We start from the raw sequence: 21,482 nt of genomic DNA on the forward strand, positions 1-21,482 counted from the left end.
CGGCACAACTTATTGTGTCATGATGATATGCTTTTTATCGAGAGTCTTCTTCATAATTGTACAGTGTACACAGAACAGATTTGTTTTATTGATTAAAAAACAAAATTGGACTTGAACATTTTTGCCATATATTAGTCTCTTTGGCTTCCACATTTTTATGGCTAAATAAATACTATTTTTTTTAGCAGTGTGGCTAAAACTATTTGTGGTTTAATTTAGAAACAAAGTGGAAAACAGCAGTGCCCAATACAGTTACGACTCTGAGGAATTCAGCTAAAGGACTTAACAATGAAGAGTTAGAAAATCTTGCTAAACTTTGTACATCACATCAAGAGTAAGTATAGCAAACCTTATTACTTTAGCAAGTGAAAGTGTACTTCCTTGTTATTTTTATGGCAGATGTTTGAAATGGATTCAACTACATCCCCCAAAATAAAAATTGTAGCAGTTGATTAAAATAGATCAAAATCAATTCACAGCACAAGGCAGATGCTGTTCTTCATAGGAAACATTTGTTTTGATCTGTAGTAAGAATATTTTATTCTACAGTAACTTCTCAAACTGGATTAATATTGTTAAAAGAATTTCTACAGACTCTTGGTATTACTTTTATAGTGTGGGCAGTTGAAGAGTTTATACTTTGATCACATTGCTGCCTTCTTTTGCTGAACTGATGAGGATTCAGTTGGGCAAAATTGTCCTTTAGTCCCCAAATATACAGTTATGATCAGTCATATTGGGGTGGCAATCCTCCATGTAAAGTGTGATATGATGTAGTGTATGCTAAGAAAGTTACTATTCAAATTGAAACAAAATAGCAGATGAAAACTGTGTACTATAGAGATACCAGATTATACAGTCTGATGTAGTTATCTGATCATGTTCTGGCAAGACACAAACACAATTAATTCAAACATAAAAATCATCAATGAGGAGCATTTTAAAAGTCTAAAGTTCAAAGTCTGGTGCCTGCAGTACTAGAAGGCTGATGAAGCATGCTAGTGACTTGCTTGCACTTTAACCATAGCATAATTCCTATCACCGCTTGCGTTTAGCAAGTCATTCAGAAGAGATTACAGTCATATCAATCAGTGGCTAACAGTTGGGTCCCTTAAAGCCAAAGTGTTTAGGCATGAGAGTTAAGTAGTTTCTTTCTATACAGCAGAGGAGCTGCTCTCATATTTTTGAGTTTCTCTAGTGCCATTGGGAAGGAATGCAGTGCAGGGACTCTCTTCACCTAAATCAATTATATTAATAATAAATAATAGCGCTTAGCTTCTTTATTTATTTATTTTTCGTAGTGTCATAGAAACATAGGGCACAAAGGGACATTGAGAAGCCATCGAGTCCAGCCCCAACTATACCTGACAAGTGTTTGTCCAACCTGTTTTTAAAAACCTCCAGTGGGGATTCCACAACCTCCCTTGAAAGCCTCATTCCAGTTTTTCACCACTCTTCTAGTTAGAAAGTTTTTCCTAGTATCCAACCTAAATCTCCCTTGCTGCAGATTAAGGCCATTACTACTTATCTTACCTTCAGTGGATGTGGAGAACAACTGATCACAGTCCTCGTAGTTTGAGAACTACTGTTTTCAGTATGGTCTTTCAACCAGTTATGCACCCACCTTATAGTAATTTCAGGTAGACTGCATTTCCCTAGTTTGTTTATGAGAATGTCATGCAGGACTGTGTCAGAAGCCTTACTAATATATTTATATAACATTATAAAATAACAAGAGGCACCATGACCTGAAGGTCAACAGACTTGGGACTGTTCTGGACTGGCAGGAGCCCCTTCTGAAGGAAAGAGGCCCTCACAGAGTATACCTGGACAAAAAGTCCCCTTTCTATTATGCTGAGGCTATGTCTACACTACCGCGGGATTGACGCTGCTGCGATCCAAGCACCGGGGGTCGATTTAGCGGGTCTAGTGAAGATCCGCTAAATCAATGGCAGATCACTCTCCGGTTGACTCTGGTACTCCACCGGGAGCGAGAGGAGTAAGGTAAGTCAATGGGAGAGCATCTCCTGTCGACCCAGTGCAGTGTAGACACCACAATAAGTCGATCTAAGCTACGTCTACTCCGAGAGAGCTACAACGCAGGCAGCTGTATGGATCTCAACTGTGATAGTGTGGCACAAAGAGAGAAACAAACTCTCAAGCAGGTCCAAGGCCATTAAAGTGTTGGTATTAACCAATAAAGCACTAAAACTCCACTCAGAAACCCACAGGCAACCAGTGCAGATCCGGAAGGCGGCTGTTATATGACTGAAGCAGTATCCTCTGCTTAACAAGCGGCATTCTGCACTTGTCAGATAGACTTAAGGTAGAGCCCTAAATGGAGCATATTGCAGTGGTCTAGCCTTGAGGTGACAGTCATGAATCACTGCATTGAGATTTGCTTTGGTAAGAAAAGATTAGTGTCCTGGGCAGTTGCAAAAGAAGAGAGCCATCTTCACTATCACTGAATGGTGATCATCCAGTAGTAACTGAAAATCTAACCAGATTCTAAGGTTGTAAAAATGACTGCACATGGCAGAGAGATGTGCTTAATCAGAGGGACAAATACAGTTTTGCCATATTTTCCATTTCTGTTCTCCAGCCTTCTACCATCCCTTCCATTTTTCTCTGGCTATAACTTCAGCCAGCTTGCTCTCATCAGTGTGTCACTGAGGGCATAATTTGGTTTGCAGAACCTTTATCACAGGTGGTGATGCATAAGAAGAAAATAAAAAATAGCTCGACTGTCACAGCCTAGATTAGGTTGCCTGGCTGGCAGTCAGGAAAAAAATAATTTCTTTACTTATAATCTGAGCACATTTGATATGGAGCCATTGGAAAGCATAAACCTGAAACCCCACTAGTACAACAGAGGCAATTTTAGCACTGTGGCTGCAGTAGCAGCCTGCCACTGCTCTCTGACTCATTGTAACCCGGTCCTTTCCTGGCCTGCCTTCCTGCTGCTCTGGGCTCCTTCAATAAAGCACTTTCAGGCTTCTCTTTTGCAGCACCCGTGGTTTTTATTCACAACTAGTACCCACCACCAGCAACACTATATACAAAGTTTATAAGGCTTTCGTCTCCTCTTGGCAGGGGTTCTCCCTTCCCTCTGGAGACTACCCCTTCCCTGGCCAATCCCCCCCTTGCACTGGCTGCCAGCCAGCCTTTATAGCTCTTCTCTGAGCAGGCCCACAGGTGCAGCCAGTTCCTGAGGCCAGGCACCAGCCTTTTCCCCAGCCCCAATCTATTTCCCCTGATTGAGGCTGGCTGAGCAGGGGCTAATTAGGTGCTTGTGCACCAGCACCCTGCTACACTCATAATGAAGGATTCCTTTGCCCAAGTGCCCATCAGGTTCCCTAATATAAAGCCTCATTACATGTAGTCTTGGGATATGCACTAGGATGGAGATTTGGCCCATATACACCCCTACCCCGATAGAACGCGACCCGATATAATGCGGTAAAGCAGCGGGGAGCCTCGGGCCCTTTAATGCGCCACCCTAGCCCTGCTGCTTTACCGTGTTATATCCAAATTCATGTGGAGCCCAGGGCCCTTTAAATCACCCCCGGAGCTCTGGCATTGGGGCTCGGGCAGGGATTTAAAGGTCCTGGGGCTCCCCGCAGCAGCTGGAGCCTTTGGCCCTTTAAATTACCACCAGAGCCCTGGTGGGTATTTAAAGGGCCCGGTGCTTCAGCTGCTGTGGGGAGCCCCGGTCCCTTTAAATCACCGCCAGAGCTCTGGCAGCCGGGCTTGGGTGGTGATTTAAAGGGTCAGAGGCTCTGGCCACTGCAGGGAGCCCCAGACTCTTTAAATCCCACCCGAGCCCCTCTGCCAGAGCTCTGGTTGTGATTTAAAGGGACCGGGGCCCCCCACAGCAACTGGAGCACTGGGCCCTTTAAATCCCTGCCAGGGCTCTGGTGGTAATTTAAAAGGCCAGAGGCTCCAGCTGCTGTGGGGAGCCCCGGGCCCTTTAAATCCCTGCCCAAGCCCCGCTGCCAGAGCGCCGGCAGTGATTTAAAGGGCCCAGGGCTCCCCGCAGTGGCTGGCGCACCGGGCCCTTTAAATCACTGCTGGGGAAGCCAGTCCAGTGCGGCACGGCATACTGGCCCGAACCCGATATAATGCGGTCTCACTTATAAGGCGGTGAGATGTTTTGGCTCCCAAGGACCGCCTTATATTGGGGTAGAGGTGTAGTTTACATATTTAAATGTCTACACAGCATCTAGCAGCATCTCTGTAGGCACAGAATGGTAGTCTTATTGTAAGTAACTGTGTTCTCCTTGAAATTTGTTCCATGCATCCTCACTTTATTAACTAAAATTCAAATACATTACATCTACTATGTTCCCTTCCTCCACTAATTATGTAAATTGATCAAAATTAGTGACATGTTTATTTGGCATAACTTGTTCTTTAAATATACATGTTATCATTCCTGTTACCAGTATTCTCTAGATATTTATTGATTCTTTCAATAGTTGTTCCATATTTTTTCTAGGGTTTGAAGTTAGATTTAATTGATGACAATAATCAAAATCAGTTTTCCATTTTTTTTTAAAAGATGGAGCTCTTTGAATATTTGAGCTATGTGTTTTTCTAATTGAGAGCATCGATGTGATTTTTTTCCAGTAATTTATTTTATAATCCAAATGCTCATACTGGACACTTTTTTTTTTTTCCTTTAAGAGACTATTTTAGGCTGTTTCTGCTTTGCTTTTGCAAAAAAAGTTTGTATACGTTAAGCGGTGTTGTCAAGTTAAAGTCTAAACACTTTTTAAAAAATGTGTTAAACATTGTTTCTATTTGCCCCTGAAACCTCTTGCCAAGTGTTGTGGGTTTTTTATAATAATTTTTAAAACAAATTCCCTCTCCCTTATTGCTGTGTAACAGGACTGACTATACAGGGTAAACCATGGAGCTAATTGTGTTTCTAGAGCTGTAGAATACATAGCCTGATTTTCAGTGATGTTGATCCAGCTGTGGGTCCCACTGATTTCAGAGGGAGTGATGGGTGCACAATTCTTCCAAAAATCTGAACCAGAATAAACTGGGGAAGTGGGGGAGGCTGGGAGTAATATTTTCTCCAAATCTTTCAGTTACAGGAGATGTTACTTTTAATGCTAGTTGGTAAAACATTTGCAGACAGAAGTATGATTTTTGAAGTTGTTGTGTCCCTTTCAAAACACGTTTACAAGAAGTTTAGAACATTGCTGATGTGTTGTTTTTATCTTTTTAACTGCCTTCTCAATTACGTGCAGCAACGTCCATAATAATTGGCTTTCTAATGATGTTAACATATGGTACAGCTCTGTACTTTAAACTATGCTAGTGCACTGATAGTGTTTCAGTGTTGGAAATCTTCTGTGCTAATATTAGAGTATGGAAGGGACTAGTATGATTTGTGCAGTAGTTATGGTGACGCTTGTTGTGAAGAATATTGTTCCTGAAAGTGGTCATTTATTCTTCTTTTCTTTATTGCTGTAGGCCACTTGTATCCAAACACAAGGTAAGAATTTGTTTTCCTTGATGCTGCTTTACCAATTGAAAATATGAGTAAGGGTATTTTTTAGTGTGCTTTGACATACTTTTTATAGAGTTGGTTTGGAAATTTTGTACAGAGTGGACTTCTCAAGTAATTGCAGTGTTTGAGTTTAAAATCAACAGTTACAGTAAGTGCTGTCCTGTTTTACAGCTAGTAACTACTGAAAAGTCCTTGGGAGGTAATCGTTTTGTACAATTAATGGGATCAGAAGATTTAAAAGAAAGAGGGGCTGCTGCTTGTGATTCAGGTACATCTTGTATAGATTGTGTACATATTTTTAAATGTACTCCTGTTGATATTGTGCAGCTGTTGCATTTGGAGTTGCAGCACATAAGAGGAGCAGAAATGAGAGTGCACATCATTTTTGCAAACTTTAATTTTTTACAGTATATAATAAAGTATTTGCACAGCATAAATAAGAAATAGTCTAAGTAGGGAATGGTCTTCATAATTACTTTAAAATAGCATTTTAAAATATTTTATTTTTTTTGTTATATCAGTTCATATAACATACAAAGGGCTATTCTTAATAGGTACAAATGTCATACTAGTGCCAACCCAAGGATCCGCCAATATATAAAATGCCTGGCTAGCAAGAGATCTAGTTATAAATATTCTAAGTTGTGGCCATTAAATATAGTTAATTATTTAAAAGATCCATGTATAAAGCTGCATTTTCCATACCAGCAAAGAAAAAATTAAGAAATGCATGTTTGGGAGTCTTAAAGAAAGAAAATGCATCATCAGTATTTGTTCAGGATGGTAACTGGAAGTGTGTCTCATCTTCACTTCCCTTTTCTGCAAGGACACAGCAGTGCTGTGTTTGAGGATTGCCCACATAGTGTAATTGCATGGGAATGGAGAAGGAAGATAGTTTCTAAGCTATTTCACCCTAGTACATCTTTCCTCGCCATGAGCAAAGATTTTTGCATGTTCCTGAGGTAGATGGTGAGAGTTAAAGTGGTCTAAATTCAGTGTGTTTCTCTCTCCAGAGGCAACTGCCATCATCCAAGAGATTTTGGGGTGGGGCTCAGAAGCTAGGAGGTGATGGTGGCAGGGGACCACTGCTTCTCTACACACTACAGGTCTCTTCTCCTTCCATTCCACACCCATTACTATCACTACCACCACCCATACGTAGTTATCTTTCTGTTTGGGTTCTTATAGCACATCCACCACTGTGGCATCTAAGTTCATTCGCAGGGCTGAAAAAATTGCTGTCAGCTATCATAATTTTATCATGAGTCTTGTAATGGTTGGTATATTTCTTACAACCCCACTTCCTGAAATCAGGAGATTGCATGAGAATCTCCAATTGCCTTCTGTTTTTTTAAGTAAGTTTATAACCCTTATGGTTTCAAAGAAAAGCTTAAAAACATGAAGCGACTGCAGCCTGAGGGTTCAGAAACCCAAAAGAATCCAAAATTTGTTATTTTTATTGCTGGTTGGAAAACAGAATTTCTGTTCCACAGGAAATTCTCACATTTCTAAATTTGCTTTTTTTTTCTGAATTAGAATGAAAGGCAAAAATTTCCTGCAGAACAGAAATTCTGAAAAATTTCAATTCAGACCCATCAAACTGTTTTCTTTGATCATGTCAACTTTATAATGTAAAGTATAAAATATTTGTATATAAAAATTTATAGTAATATAAAAATCAAAACAAATAAAATGAAATACTAGTTGAAACAATTTATTTAGACTTTATTCCCTCTGAAATTTTGTGAAAATTGACATGTTCCCTCAACATATTTACATTTTTACAAAATTATGTTTCCACTGAAAAACTGTACCATCAAAAACATTCCAGACAAGCTCTGATAGTTGTTTAAAAATCTCATGATTTTGGAGGGCCTGACTAATGATTTTTGAATGCTGAGGTTGGCAATACTGTGAAGAGTGTTTATGTAACTTTCTCCCCACTCCCCAGGCTGGTACATTTCTTTGGGAAGCAGTGGATGTGTGTCCTTGGCCCTCACACTGGCAGATCTCTTTAGGAGGAGAGTGACTTTTTAATAAAAGTCTATCTTAATCAGCTATTGTTGCCTCCCACAATTCAGGCATGTCAGCAGCAGGGGGCAGCATGTTCTTCTGCAGCCATAAAGAAGAGAATTATGGGTGGGTGAGGGAGGAAAGATAAAATTAATATAAATACATTTGCTAGAATAAAGACTATCACATTTTTTAAATAGCATGGAGAGAGATGGGAAACTAAATGGCCACTTTTGTTTCATCTGTTAGTTGGCTGTCTCCGCTCACTTGGCTTTTAGAGGCAAGAATGTGACTATGGTAGTAAGAAAGGAGAGGGAAACTTCCAAGGGGTTTGAAGAAGGCCTTTGTGAGAGTATAAATAGCCAAATTAAGAAGTTTTCTACAAGGGGAAATGGCTCGGAATAACTATTGTAGAATAGTGCCCCATGGGGACATTTTGAGATTAAGTGGATTAAACTACATTGTATGAAATTAGCATGTCCACATGGGAATCTATTGTGGAATAGCAATTCTACAATAGCTATTCTGAGCCATTTCCCAAGTAGACAACTCATTAAGGCTTTTTTCCAAAGTGGATTAAGCTAAACAGTATAAAGGCATGCTTTTAGGCTATTTGTTTAGTCTATTTGTACACTTACAGTAACATGTAGAGTACATATACTGCATGCTCCCCCTCCACCCCCCCAGCATGGGTATAAATAGTACTGTAGATGGTGAGGCATAGATTAGGCAAGTAGAGTAGACACACCAGAACCTTAGGGGTGTGTACCCTACACCGTTTTCTATATGCCCAAGCAGTGCCTCCCACATCTACACTGCTGTTTTTAGCAGGGTAGTGTCCAACTGCTTGCAGCCTTTTCCTACCATGGGAAAATCTCTGGCAGGGGAGAGGCATCAGGGAACGGCTCCAGCAGCTCCCAACTGCTGGAGCCTTTCCAGGCTCTGACAGCAGGGAAAGCTTCCACCAGCTCTCCACTGCCGGAGCCTTTTCCCTGTTGCAGGGAAAGGCTCCAGCAGTGCGAAAGGACTCTTGCAGGGGTAGGCAGTGGGGAAAGGCTCCAGTAGCAGGAAATTGCCTAAGCCTTTCCCCACTGCCACCCCACCTGCTGGAGCCTTTCACTGCCACCCACCATAGCATGGGTTCAGCCTGCTTTTCACTTTAACTTGTAGCTACGTGTACCCTACTTGCCACTGCCAGTGTTCACAAGGCTTTAGTGTGGAATAAGTGTATCCACATGGGGAGAGAGTGTGGAATAGCTATTGTGCTTTATTTTCAGACCCTAGCTTATTTTACAATAGCTTCTCCTAGACAAGCCCAAAGTCCCCACTTATCTACCATGTATAGAGTGGGGGATGGGGGCATGTGTGTGTTGTCTGTGTACATATATAAAACCTTAGTTATGTAATGTAGGTAAAATATATACTGTGGTAGCATCCTTGAAAGAAAATGCCACTTCTTCATTAATCAAAATCACACTTGGCTGGATTCATCCATTGCATGCGCAAGGGAATGCAATTTGTGCCTTTGAAGACGGTTGGCCCCAAGCAGGATTTGCCATTGTTCTCCCCTCGAGATTCTTCCTAGGAAAGCAGCTTTAAACTCCAGCCAGACCTCTATAAGAACCCAACTGGCTGAGGATGGTGGGGGATGTATAGACTCCCCTATTTTACAGCCTGTGCTGCTGTAACCCCTTCCTCTCATACAGTTTCTGCTGCCAGGGTCCTGGACCTTGATTTCTGCCAGCTGAATGAATCAGGGCCTCTAAACCTGTGTATTGTTCTTAAAATAGTAGAGTTGGAGCACATACTGTATTTATTCATTCTTTCAGCACCTGTCTGAAAGTCTTAATACTTTCCTGTTGTAATTTGAGATGGCCAGAACCCTGCATATTTGTCTTGTGTGCAAACTCTCTTGAACGAAATAATGAATAATGAATTTAATAAAATATTTTACAAACTGTTTTTATTGCACCCAATGCAGCATGTATGATTACCTGCCCTGTGGGGAGGTCGCATATGTGTGCATTCGGTCAAGGGGCTCCTAGCCCTCAGAGACTGTGTACAGGCTTTGGAGGCGAGGGTGGCTGAGCTGGAGGAGCTAAGGGAGACAGAGAGATACATAGATGAGACTATCCGGGACACAGTAGAATGGTCCCAACCCTGGTCTGACAGCTTCTGTACCGTTGATGAGAATGAAAATCTCAGGGAAGGAAAGCATCTAACTGGAGCGGAAGGAAATGATCCCATAGTTGGGACCGTCCTTCCAAATGATGATGTGGTATCCTCTCGCACTGAGGATACCTCTCCATTGAGAGGGAACTCCAGTTATTAGAAAAGACAGGTATTGGTAATGGGCAATTTGATCATTAGAAACATAGATAGCTGGGTTTGCGATGACCGTGAGAAACACATGGTGACTTTCCTGCCTGGTGTGAAGATTGCAGATCTCTCAAGACTTCTAGATAGACTTATGTGTAGTGCTAGGGAAGAGCTGGTGGTCGTGGTACATGTAGGTACCAATGTCATAGGGAAGGATAGGAGAGAGGTCCTGGAGGCCCAATTTAGGCTGCTAGGTAAGAGATTGAAGTCCAGGACCTCCATGGTAGCATTCTCTGAAATCTTCCAGTTCCATGCGCAGGGCCAGTTAGACAGGCAGAACTGCAGAGTCTCAATGCGTGGATGAGACAGTGATGTAGGGAGGAGGAGTTAGATTTATTAGGACCTGGGAAAACTTTTGGGAAAGGGGAAGCTTATACAGGAAAGATGGTCTCTACCTAAACCAAAATGGAACCAGATTGCTGGTGCTTAAAATTATAAAGCTCATAGAGCAGTTTTTAAACTAAGGGCTGGGGGAAAGCTGACAGGTGCAGAGGAGCACATGGTTCAAACATCCCTTAGGAGAGGATCTATGAATGGAAATTCCTTATGTCCTAATAAGGAGGAGAGGATGGAAGGTGATAAAATACAGGTAGGATCTGATGAGAAACTGTCAAATGAAAAAATTCCCATTCAATTACATCATGTAAGGGCAGTCAGCTAAAAAGTGACAATTTTATAAAGTGCTTATATACCAATGCTAGAAATCTAAATAATAAGGTCATGAATTAGAGTGCCTCATATTAAATGAGGATATTGATATAATAGGCATCACTGAAACTTGGTGGAACGAGGATAATCAATGGGACACAGTAATACCAGGGTACAAAATATATTGGAAGGACAGAACAGGTCGTGCTGGTGTGGGAGTGGCACTATGTATGAAAGAAAGCGTAGAATCAAATGAAGTAAAAATCTTAAATGAACCAAACTGTACCATAGAATCTCTATGGATAATAATTCCATGCTTGAATAATAAGATTATAGCAATAGGGAGATATTACAGACCACCTGACCAGAATGGTGACAGTGACTGTGAAATGCTCTGGGAGATTAGAGAGGCCATTAAAATAAAAAACTCAAGAATAATGGGGGATTTCAACTATCCCCATATTGACTGGTACATGTCACCTCAGGAAGAGGTGCAGAGATAAAGTTTCTTGACACCTTAAATGACTGCTTCTTGGAGCAGCTAGTCCTGGAACCCACAAGAGGAGAGGCAATTCTTGATTTAGTCCTAAGTGGAGCACAGGATCAGGTCCAAGAGGTGAATATAGCTGGACTGCTTGGTAATAGTGACTATAATATAATTAAATTTAACATCCCCATGGTGGGGAAAACACCACAGTGGCCCAACACTGTAGCATTTTATTTCAGAAAGGGGAACTACACAAAAATGAGGAGATTAGTTAAACAGAAATTAAAAGGTACAGCACCAAAAGTAAAATCCCTGCAACCTGCATGGAAACTTTTTAAAGACACCATAATAGAGGCTCAACTTAAACATATATTCCAAATTACAAAACATAGCAAGAGAACTAAAAGAATGCCACCATGGCTAAACAACAATGTAAAAGAAGAAGTGAGAGGCAAAAAGGCATCCTTTAAAAAGTGGAAGTTAAATCCTAATGAGGAAAATAGAAAGGAGCATAAACTCTGGCAAAAGAAGTGTAAAAATATAATTAGGAAGGCCAAAAAAGAATTTGAAGAACAGCTAGCCAAAGACTCAGAAAGTAATAGCAAAAAAAATGTTTAAGTATATCAGAAGCAGGAAGCCTGCTAAACAACAAAATGGGGCCACTGGATGATTGAGATGATAAAAGAGCACTCATGGACGATAAGGCCATTGCGGAGAAACTAAATGAATTCTTTGCATCAGTCTTCACGGTTGAGGATGTGAGGGAGATTCCCAAATCTGAGCCATTCTTTTTAGGTGACACATCTGAGAAACTGTTCCAGATTAAGGTGACATTAGAGGAGGTTTTGGAACAAATTGATAAACTAAACCAAGGGTGGCCAACCTGTGGCTCTGGAGTTCTTCAGAAGTTAATATGCGGCTCTTTGTATAGGCACCAACTCCAGGGCTGGAGCTACAGGCGCCAACTTTCCATTGTGCCGAGGGGTGCTCACTGCTTAACCCCTGGTTCTGCCACAGGCCCTGCCCCCACTCCACCCCTTCCTGCCCCATCCCCTGAGCCTGCCATGCCCTTGCTCCTTCCCCCTCCCCCCCCAAGCCTCCTGAATGCCACGAAACAGCTGATTGGGAGGTGTGGGGAGGGAGAGGGAGGTGCTGATTGGCAAGGCTGCCGGTAGGTGGGAGGCGCTGGGAAGGGCGGGGGGAGGGAGCTGATGTGGGGCTGCTGACTTATTACTGTGGCTCTTTGGCAATGTACATTGGTAAATTCTGGCTCCTTCTCAGGCTCAGGTTGGCCTAAACAATAATAAATCACCAGGACCAGATGGTATTCACCCAAGAGTTCTGAAGGAACTCAAATATGAAATTGCAGGACTACTAATTGTCATCTGTAATCTATCATTTAAATCAGCGTCTGTACCAAATGACTGGAGGATAGCTAATGTGATGCCAGTTTTTAAAAAGGGCTCCAGAGGTGATCCTGGCAATTACAGGCCTGTAAGCTAAAAGGTGTGTGAGTTGTCCAAACAAAAATTTTTAAATATTCCCATGGAAGCTACAAAAAAACTCCCCAAAATTTTACATGAACATTAAAGGTGATCATAAGATCTCACTTTCCTGGGTCTCTGTTTATGCCTCATAATGCTAGAAGCATTTCTTACTTTCTTATGTACAGAATACTGTTTTTCTAGACTGAGTGTTTGCTTCCATAAGTGAATTTAGTTCTAATTTTTGGTTATCTGACATGTCTGTGTGGGGAAGCTTACACTGTGTGTCTATGCTGTAACTGTACTAAAGATAGAGGACTTCAATGTCCAGTCAGTCTTTTTATGAATATTCCTTAAAGGAGCCTGATTTTTAGAGAGCAGGTTCTCATCACTTCTGAAAATCAGCTGCCTTTTAGGGTAACTTGAATTGGACACTTTCTCAAAAAAATGAGCCACTCAAAATCACTAGTCACTCTTGAAAATATAGGCCTTAATATTCATAAAAAGACTGACTGGACATTGAAGTCCTCTATCTTTAGTACAGTTACAGCATAGACACACAGTGTAAGCTTCCCCACACAGACATGTCTGTTTGTTTCAACCCTGACCTCAAGGGGCCATCCTGCATGGTAAAGAGGCTGATTTAATTTCCATGTCCATTTAATCTTTGGTGTTCCTACTTGCCAACAAAGGTGCCTGTTGTAACATGGCCATATCAACTGGGAAAAACTGACAGATGGTAACAAAATCTTGCTACTGACAGTCTGGGCTGTATTTGAACTGGTGACCTATACATGTAGAGCTCAGTAACCCATTACAAACACCTCAACTGTCTTGTCCTTTATGCCTAATTTTCAAAACTCTCTCTCTCTCTCTCATACCCATTTCTTCTTTCTATCCTATATAATTTAGCTTCTGTGTATCCCTTCCATCTATTAACGTTCTGATTTTTATTCATCCTCTAGTAGGCTGCGTGGTCTTTCATATAATTTCTAACCTTACTTTTCATTTTCGGCTAGTATTTCATTGTTTTAAAACATAATCTTTTCTTGCTTTAAGACAGAGAAATTCAACCCTGTTTCAAATATTTGAGAGCTGAGCAGAGGAGGCAGTGCTCTGTTCCAGTGCAGGTTTATACTGGGGTTCAGGTTTGACGCAAAATCCATAGCTAGCGTGGGTTCAGATTGAATGGTTTAAGGATCTTTTGACACTTCAGCAGGAAAAGGTGGAAATTTCTGGGGCCACTTGAAATTTCTTCCATCAACCTGATCCATAGACCCTTCTGGTTTTGACTCTGGACCAAAAATTCAATTAAGTAGATTTTGTGGTAGGAATTTGTTGTGTATTATTATAATTTATTATTACAGTAACTTCCATAATACAGACTTTGTTGTTCGAGGTGGCTCTGTATAAATGTAATTTAAAAAGTATGTTGAATAGAGATTGCTTTGTCATTTGAATCTCAGGCACTCCCTTTTTCTCTCACCAAAACTGGGGGCGGGAGGGAGAAGGTTGGATTTGAGGTTCCAGTTAAGGCCCATATCTAATAATTTTAGGCACAACTCAGACTAGCTTTTTGGTCTTCCGCTACATGAACATATTGTATTGGCACTGAATGTGCTATTTCTTAAATTCCTACTTTGTTAGAAATAAATAATTATTGAATTATAAGTTCTTTAACCTACCGATAAATAATTTGCCAACATTTCCTAACCAAAAATGAGTGTAACTCTAAACTTTTTTGAATTCACAGTATTTGTGTATTATTGTTCTCACTTCTCACTAAAATAAAGTTCCATAACAGCTCAGTAAACAGAGATCATTCTCCCCTGGTAGTTTATATTGAAAATATCTGAAACCAAACATAAGCTAAATCCAAATTGTATTTGGTGTTTTTTATATATAACCCATACTGGCTACCCACAAAGAAGTCCATAAAAGCAATTTTAGCTGTGTAATTTATTATATCTATGAATATTGTAATCAAGTATTTTATTTTACTTTGCATTAACTTAAGGAAATAATTAAATATTAAAGACAAAGGACCACATGTAAAATACATTTCAATTATTGTGGTTTTTAGGCTTTTTTAAAAATGCACCTACATATCTCAGTGAATTATAGATAACAGTAATACTAATGTATCTGAGTTACCCATTGCAGTGGAACCAGGAAAAAAATTTCTTCTGTAGTTATGACATCATATCCCTCGTCCCTCCCCATCCTTCCTTCTAGAAATCTTGGAATAATATACATGTAGTTCCTTGCATGAAATATGTTTGAAAGGGAAATTAGGCCCTTATTCCTTGAGACACTTAAGAATATTCTTTACTTTAAGCATGTGAGTAATCCCATCCATTTTCAGCAAAGCACTTACGCATGTTCTTAACTTTAAACAGTCACTTAAGTGCTTTGCTGAATTGGGGTCTTATTTATGATTTATTCTGGGTATTTTATGTTTTCTACTAACTAGAGCAGCACTATCTGCACTAGAGGGGAATTTATTCTGAAACATTTGTGTGCATACTATCAAGTCATAATATGCTCTTTCGACACACAACTGATGTTTTGAATCATTTTAAAATGCTGGAACTGTCTTCCTGTTGCATTTAGATACTGAAACTCGGCCTGGCACTGAACCAAGAAAAGAAAATCAGCACAGAGAGAGACAGATGAGTCAGAGCTCTCTGTGTGATAGTAAAACTGATAGGCTTACAGAAGCAGCAAGTTTTCAAGTAACTGCAGGGAAGGACCACATGGAGGAGCAGCACTGCAGTGCTGAATCAACACTGGAGCCACACACCCAGTCTATAGGGACAGTGTGCAGGCCTTGTTCTGACTGTTTATCATCTGGGGATGCTGGTAAAGATAACAGTTTGCAGCCGAGAGAGAGGCAGTTCTCTAAGGATGTGGCAAAAATAGAAGACGTGGCTAAGCAGCCTGGAGTGGAACTCTCTGGTGAGCCAATGGTAGACACCTTAGGTTTAACGGACGCTGATTATATCCCTTCTGATTTGATTTCTAAAGATGAAAATGTACAAGCTGAAAGAAATGTTCTCAGATCAAAACACCGTGCAGGCTCTACTGAGACTGCCAGAAGCCAGCTAGGAAATAGTGCATTAAACCAGCAGCAGCAGAAGCCTGGTTTAGATGAGGATGGAAAATCCCCACAGGACAGAACTGCATCAAACATTTGTGAAAACGTGTGTTATGGAAGTAACAACGCACCTGAACATATCAGTCCTGCACATCCAAAAGTATTCAAGGGACTGCAGGAGATGGCAAGGCAGCAGGAGGAGGAGGTAAATAATGACGAACCGGAAGATTTTTTTGGCAGATTCTTAAATGGTATCATAAAAGACACTGAAGAATCCCTTGCAAATTTAGAAAACCAAGAGGACTCTGAAACTCTCCCAGATATTCCACTGGAACAAGCATCATACATTTCAACAGAAGCTTTATTATTAGATGACAGCTTTTCTTCGCTCGATGAACTTGCAAAAAGGATAGAGATTGCAGAGGTAAACACTGGAAAAAACTAAAAACTATAACAAAAAAAATATTGAATTTATTATAATCTTAAACATTTAGCCTTCTTTAAAATGTGTTACATATATATCCCTACACATCACTTCCTTATTTTTAATATGAAAACTAAATTATTTGTTTTTATTCTTCCTCTGAATTGATTTACAGCCTGATTGTTTTTTTCAGAGATACTTAGCATCCACAGTTCCCACAGAAGTCCATGGGAGTTGTTGGGGTCTCAGCACCTCTAAAAATCAGACTCTCACTCTGAATCAACATGAAATATTCTTACCATTATTATTTTATACACAGAGGTATTAGGAGTGCTGAGAAATCATAATAATTTCTTCCCTTGTAATTTTATACAAAGAAGTTGCACAGTAAATGGCAGGTGACGTAAATTGTCTTCCTTTAATTGAGTGTTAATCATTCTTATTCATTGATAGAGTAAAACTTGTTTTTCACTGCCCATTCCCATAGGTGAGTAACAGAAGAGAGGGGAATTACCTATATAATGTACTGTGTAACACTTTTTTATACATCTCTTTATATGTTTTTAAATAAGAACAGGGAAACTAAGACAGGAAGAAATCTGCCCTGACACATTTTATTTATGTACTTTTAATTTTCCTAACCTCTGTCAATTCTGTTGTTCAAACAAAAGTAATTAGGAGCCTCAGGGTTTGGTCAATGGAACCATTAGTGCTGTACTAGTATGGCCCATAATGAGTATCAACAATTCTAAAGATCAAAAGGTCTTCTAAAATACTTAAAAATAGAAGGCAAAATTCTGCCCTAATTCCTTTGAGCCCCATTACAGGAATGTAGGATGTTAGGGATTAAGCAGAGGTTTCCTCAGCCATTATGTTTATGCATGTGGCAGGTGAAAGGCCTGGGATAGCATGTAGTATTGGCCATCCCTATGCGTTCAAAAATCATGACTCAGGCCTCCAAAATCATGATTCTGATTTAGGATTCTGAATTAGGATTCTGATTTAGGATTCTGAATTAGGATTCTTTTTTTGTTTGTCTGTCTTCTGGGTATACTTAGTTTGTGTTTTCAGGCTTTTGTCTACAACCATGAAGGCTAGAAACTTTTTTTTTTTAAGGAAAGCTGATATTCTCACATAATCATGCAATTCCAGCAGCTGGGGTTTTGAGAAAGGCCTGCATTACTATAGTATCTGAGCGTCTCACAATCTTTTAAAGTGTAGGAAAGTGCTATAAACTCTGTTTTACAATGGGGAACTTAGACTAAGAGACCAAGGCCACCCAGGAAGCTTGTGGCAGACCAGAGAATTGAGTGCTGGACTCCCAAGTCCCAGGCTAATGCCCTAATTACTGGATCATCTATCTTCTCTATTGTGAGATGCATGATAAAATCACAAGAGTTGTCAGTACAGTACAGCGTTTGCCCCAAAGGTCTCCTTGCTGCTGCTCCAAGATTGAGCACCCTGCACTCCTCCAGTGCCTCCTGCATGAGATCAGGAAGGTCACTGGGTACCCGGGCTGAGCCACGTTCATATAGTTGGCTGACCTCAGCTCTTTGGATTCAATAGGTAGCACACACATGCTTAACATTATGCATGTTGGTCAAATGTCTGCCGAATCAGGGCCTGAATTTGCACATGTAAACACCATAATTTGCACGCATCATTGAACTAACTATTCTGCTGATTTACATGTGCAAAACTCTGTGCATAAACTGAGACTGCTTTGGAAAATTTGTAAATTATACCTTACAGATAGTCCAGTCCAACCCCCATGGATATATAGAAGAAGAGCCCCTTAAATATTATCCCTCAGTGTTGGGTACCTTCTGGAAATTCAATATATTGAGCTACACAGCTAAAGTGTTTATTTTAATATAGAAAGGAGTCTTAAATAAATTTTATAGCAGTTTAAACATACTTGGTCTAACAATTTAATTTTTTTACCCAGTTTCTTCACCAAAGCTAGACCTGTGCTGGCCCAGTTAATTGATGGTATTGCTTTCTTATGGGAAATCTTGCTTGATTCCTGGTTTCATTCTGCTCCCAGGGCTTTAAGTGCTGTGGCAGAACGACTGAGTCTCTGGAGAGGGAAGAGAGTACCTTGCATAACTCAATAACAAGTTCTCTCTTGCCAAATAAGGAGCAATGTTGGTTTGCTCCAAAGAGAGTCTTTATCCAGTCATCCTTTGCAGGAGACCTGAGTTTGTGAGGTATAAATCAGGGGAGAAAGATGAGGGGAGTTAAACTAAAAAAAGTTACAATGTGTAGTATGCAGGATCTTGCACTGTTCTGAGACGCCTGCATTTGTTAGACTAAGCAGGGTGAGTTAAGGACAGTATAACTCATCTGTATTCAGTTTCCTTGTGTGGTTTTTTTTCTTGTTAATCTTGCCACTTCATGTTATTTTAGGGCTTAATTTTCAGAAGTGCTAAGAACCCACAACTTCAGTGGAAGAGAACAGAATCTCCCAAGTGCTTGGCACTTCTGAGAAATCAGCCCCTTAATTTGTTTCTATTGTTAATTTCCTTTAATACAAATAATTAATATTTTGATTTTTTGTTAGTACTGTTAAAAATAATTTAAATTAAGATATCATTAACATTTTGACAAGTCATCTGATCTTTGCAGTCAATATGTAATTTCTCCCACTGTTGTCATGAAACCTTTGAATTGGTTTATGCAAAATGTATGCGTAGTATGTATTGACACGATATTCTGGGAAGCAAATACTTGGAAAATGGATTAGCATTTCAATGTGTTATATTTAGAAAGCAAAAATCCTTGCATAAGTTTCACAGTGGGAATGGAAAAACAAAACCATTTCATTAATCCTATAGTTGAGGCCCTACCAAATTCATAGCCATGAAAAACACATCACGGGCTGTGAAATCTGTTCTCCCCCCATGAAATCTGGTCTTGTGTGCTTTTATCCTATACTATACCGATTTCACGGGGAGACCAGCATTTCTAAAATTGGGGGTCTTGGCCCAAAAGGGAGTTGCAGGAGGGTCGCAAGGTTATTTTAGGGGAGATTGTGGTATTGCCACCCATACTTCTGTGCTGCCTTCAGAGCTGGGCTGTCGGAGAGTGGTGTCTGTTGGCCAGGCACCCAGCTCTGAAGTCAGCTTCCCAGGGCATACCATGCCATCCTTACTTCTGTGCTGCTGTTGGCAGCGGCTCTGCCTTCATCGCTGAGCTCCCAGCCAGCAGCCGCCACTCTCCAGCTGCTCAGCTCTGAAGGCAGTGCCACCAGCAGCAGCAGCGCAGAAGTAAGGGTAGCAGTACTGCAACCCCCCCGACAATAACCTTGCGACCCCTCCCTCCCCACACAACTCCTTTTTGGATCAGGCCCCTACAATTACAACACCTTGAAATTTCAGATTTAATAGCTGAAATCATGAAATGTACAATTTTTAAAAACCTATGACCATGAAATTGACCAAAATGGACAATGAATTTGGTAGGACCCTACCTATAGTGGACTACAAAATACTGGATGGGTCAATCTGATCAGAGTAAAATTGATCATGGAGCAAGTCTCAGCAGGAATAAAACAACACACATTAGTTGGAAAGGAAATGGGAAACAATTATTATTTCAAAATAAGTTGCATAGACTTACCCTACCATATGGCTTGTATCTATTTGGTATTATTGTCTGGGTCTAGTGACACTATTACTTAGATTGAAATAAATTACTGAACATAAAAAATCATTATATATACATAAAAAGCATACATGCATATTCTTGTAATATTTATAGTAAAGAGGGTTTTTTTATTACCCCTATATTTGGATCAGATAATTACTTCACGCAGTACCCCCCTATTACATTCTAAGTCTGAATTCAAATACTAATTATAAAAATAAAATGGAGAGTTTCTGCTTTTATTTCAGGCATTTATACATGGTGATCATTTTCTGAGGACTTGGGAATCTCACAATAAATGTAAAAAATTGCTAAATGTTGGTCTTTCCAAGCAAAAACACAATAAATCTTAAACACCCTACTAGGCAGACAAAAGATGAAACAAACATATAGCCTAACAAAGGGCCTTGAAGTTCACTGAACTTGGGCTCTGGAAGACTATCAGCTGGAAGAGGTTTCAGAGATTTTCAGAGGTGGAAGCCCTCTTCTCAGGTCAGCTTGCTACTATTTCTGAAATGATTAAGAATTGACAAGAGCAGTTGAACAGATTGTAACCACAATCGGACAGAATTAAAGGTACCACTCAGTCATCATTTCACCGGTCGTTAAAGGGTCAGACTCTCACATAATGTAAGCAGATGCAATTTGACCTATAAGGTCTATGTTTACATTATACACTTCCTGTTTGAGTGGCCAGATTCTTTGCATGATATTAGGGCCATTAAACAGAGATCAATTGTGTCCCCATCTCTACCAACAAGGTCCAGAGATGAGACCATGTTGAGATTCCTTATTGTTGTATATAGCCCTTATCCTGTAGGTTGGAGTTCAATAGAACTATTCCTGTACATAAAATTGTTCACATGTGTAAACATTGGTAGGATCGGGACCTATACTGCTAGTACTAAAGCCCAGGTAACCATCTGAGTTTCTTAGGCAAGAATGGTTAGATGGCATCTAAATATAATATAAACAGCAGCTAGTGAACCTACCCAGTAGCCCCTTGTTGAAGTTTAATAATTCATATGCCTTGTGTATTTTTTGCCAATATAGCAAAAGAGATCTGGTCCATTTCAGAATGAAACTGCTAATAGCTTAACTATGTAGTCTGGTCTTTGGCAGTTTGTCACACACTTATTGATTAATGCATTTTTAAAAATAACACATATATTGAATAAAACTAAAATGATAGATTTCTGTCATGTAACTGTTTAAGAAGTAAGCATCATAGATAAATTGCAGCAAGCTTGTTTCTTAGGACAGTTTTCTGTTTTTAAACCAAAGCATTTGTGAATGCTCTGCGCCCTTTTGACTAGATCTCCATTAAAGGTCCTTGCAAAACTTTTGTCAAAATTATCTCTGCATATGCTGTTAATGATCCCAATAGACAGACTAAGAGCGGCATTAGTACGTTAGTTTAAAGCTTTTTTCTGAAGTTTTCAAGGTAGAAGTCCCCATTTTCAGAGCTGGACCCAAATGGTATGTCCACAAAATCTGTGTATAATAAAATCTGTGATAATATTGGGGAAGAAATTAACTCTGTGAGTAAGAAATTAGGTATTTTGAATTCTGTACCAAATGCTGATACCAATAGGGTGGAAAGGAAAGTAATTTCATTAGCACTTGCTTTTAGGTGCCTAGCAGTCTTGATTTGCAATCTTCTTTTTAAGCCAGCATGTTATCCTTGTGTTGATTTGTAAAGTCCACCACCCTCAGCGTTTTTCTTTCATGTAGACAGTTTCCATTCAGTCTTACTCATTGCAGAAAAGAGCAAAAGCTAC

At 40.0% G+C, this 21,482-nt stretch overlaps 1 protein-coding gene across 4 annotated transcripts in view; it reads left to right on the forward strand.

The window, feature by feature from the left end:
• CNST (consortin, connexin sorting protein) overlaps positions 1-21,482 on the forward strand; it is a 108,591-nt gene that overhangs the window by 65,581 nt on the left and 21,528 nt on the right. For all 4 annotated transcript variants that reach the window (XM_045011578.1, XM_045011579.1, XM_045011582.1 and 1 more), the window contains 4 exons: positions 220-334; positions 5,485-5,506; positions 5,693-5,789; positions 15,146-16,053. In XM_045011578.1, the coding sequence (XP_044867513.1) occupies positions 220-334; positions 5,485-5,506; positions 5,693-5,789; positions 15,146-16,053 (1,142 nt within the window). The remainder of the gene's footprint in view (positions 1-219; positions 335-5,484; positions 5,507-5,692; positions 5,790-15,145; positions 16,054-21,482) is intronic.

This window comes from Mauremys mutica, chromosome 3, assembly GCF_020497125.1.
Source record: "Mauremys mutica isolate MM-2020 ecotype Southern chromosome 3, ASM2049712v1, whole genome shotgun sequence".
NCBI classification, from domain to species: domain Eukaryota; kingdom Metazoa; phylum Chordata; order Testudines; family Geoemydidae; genus Mauremys; species Mauremys mutica.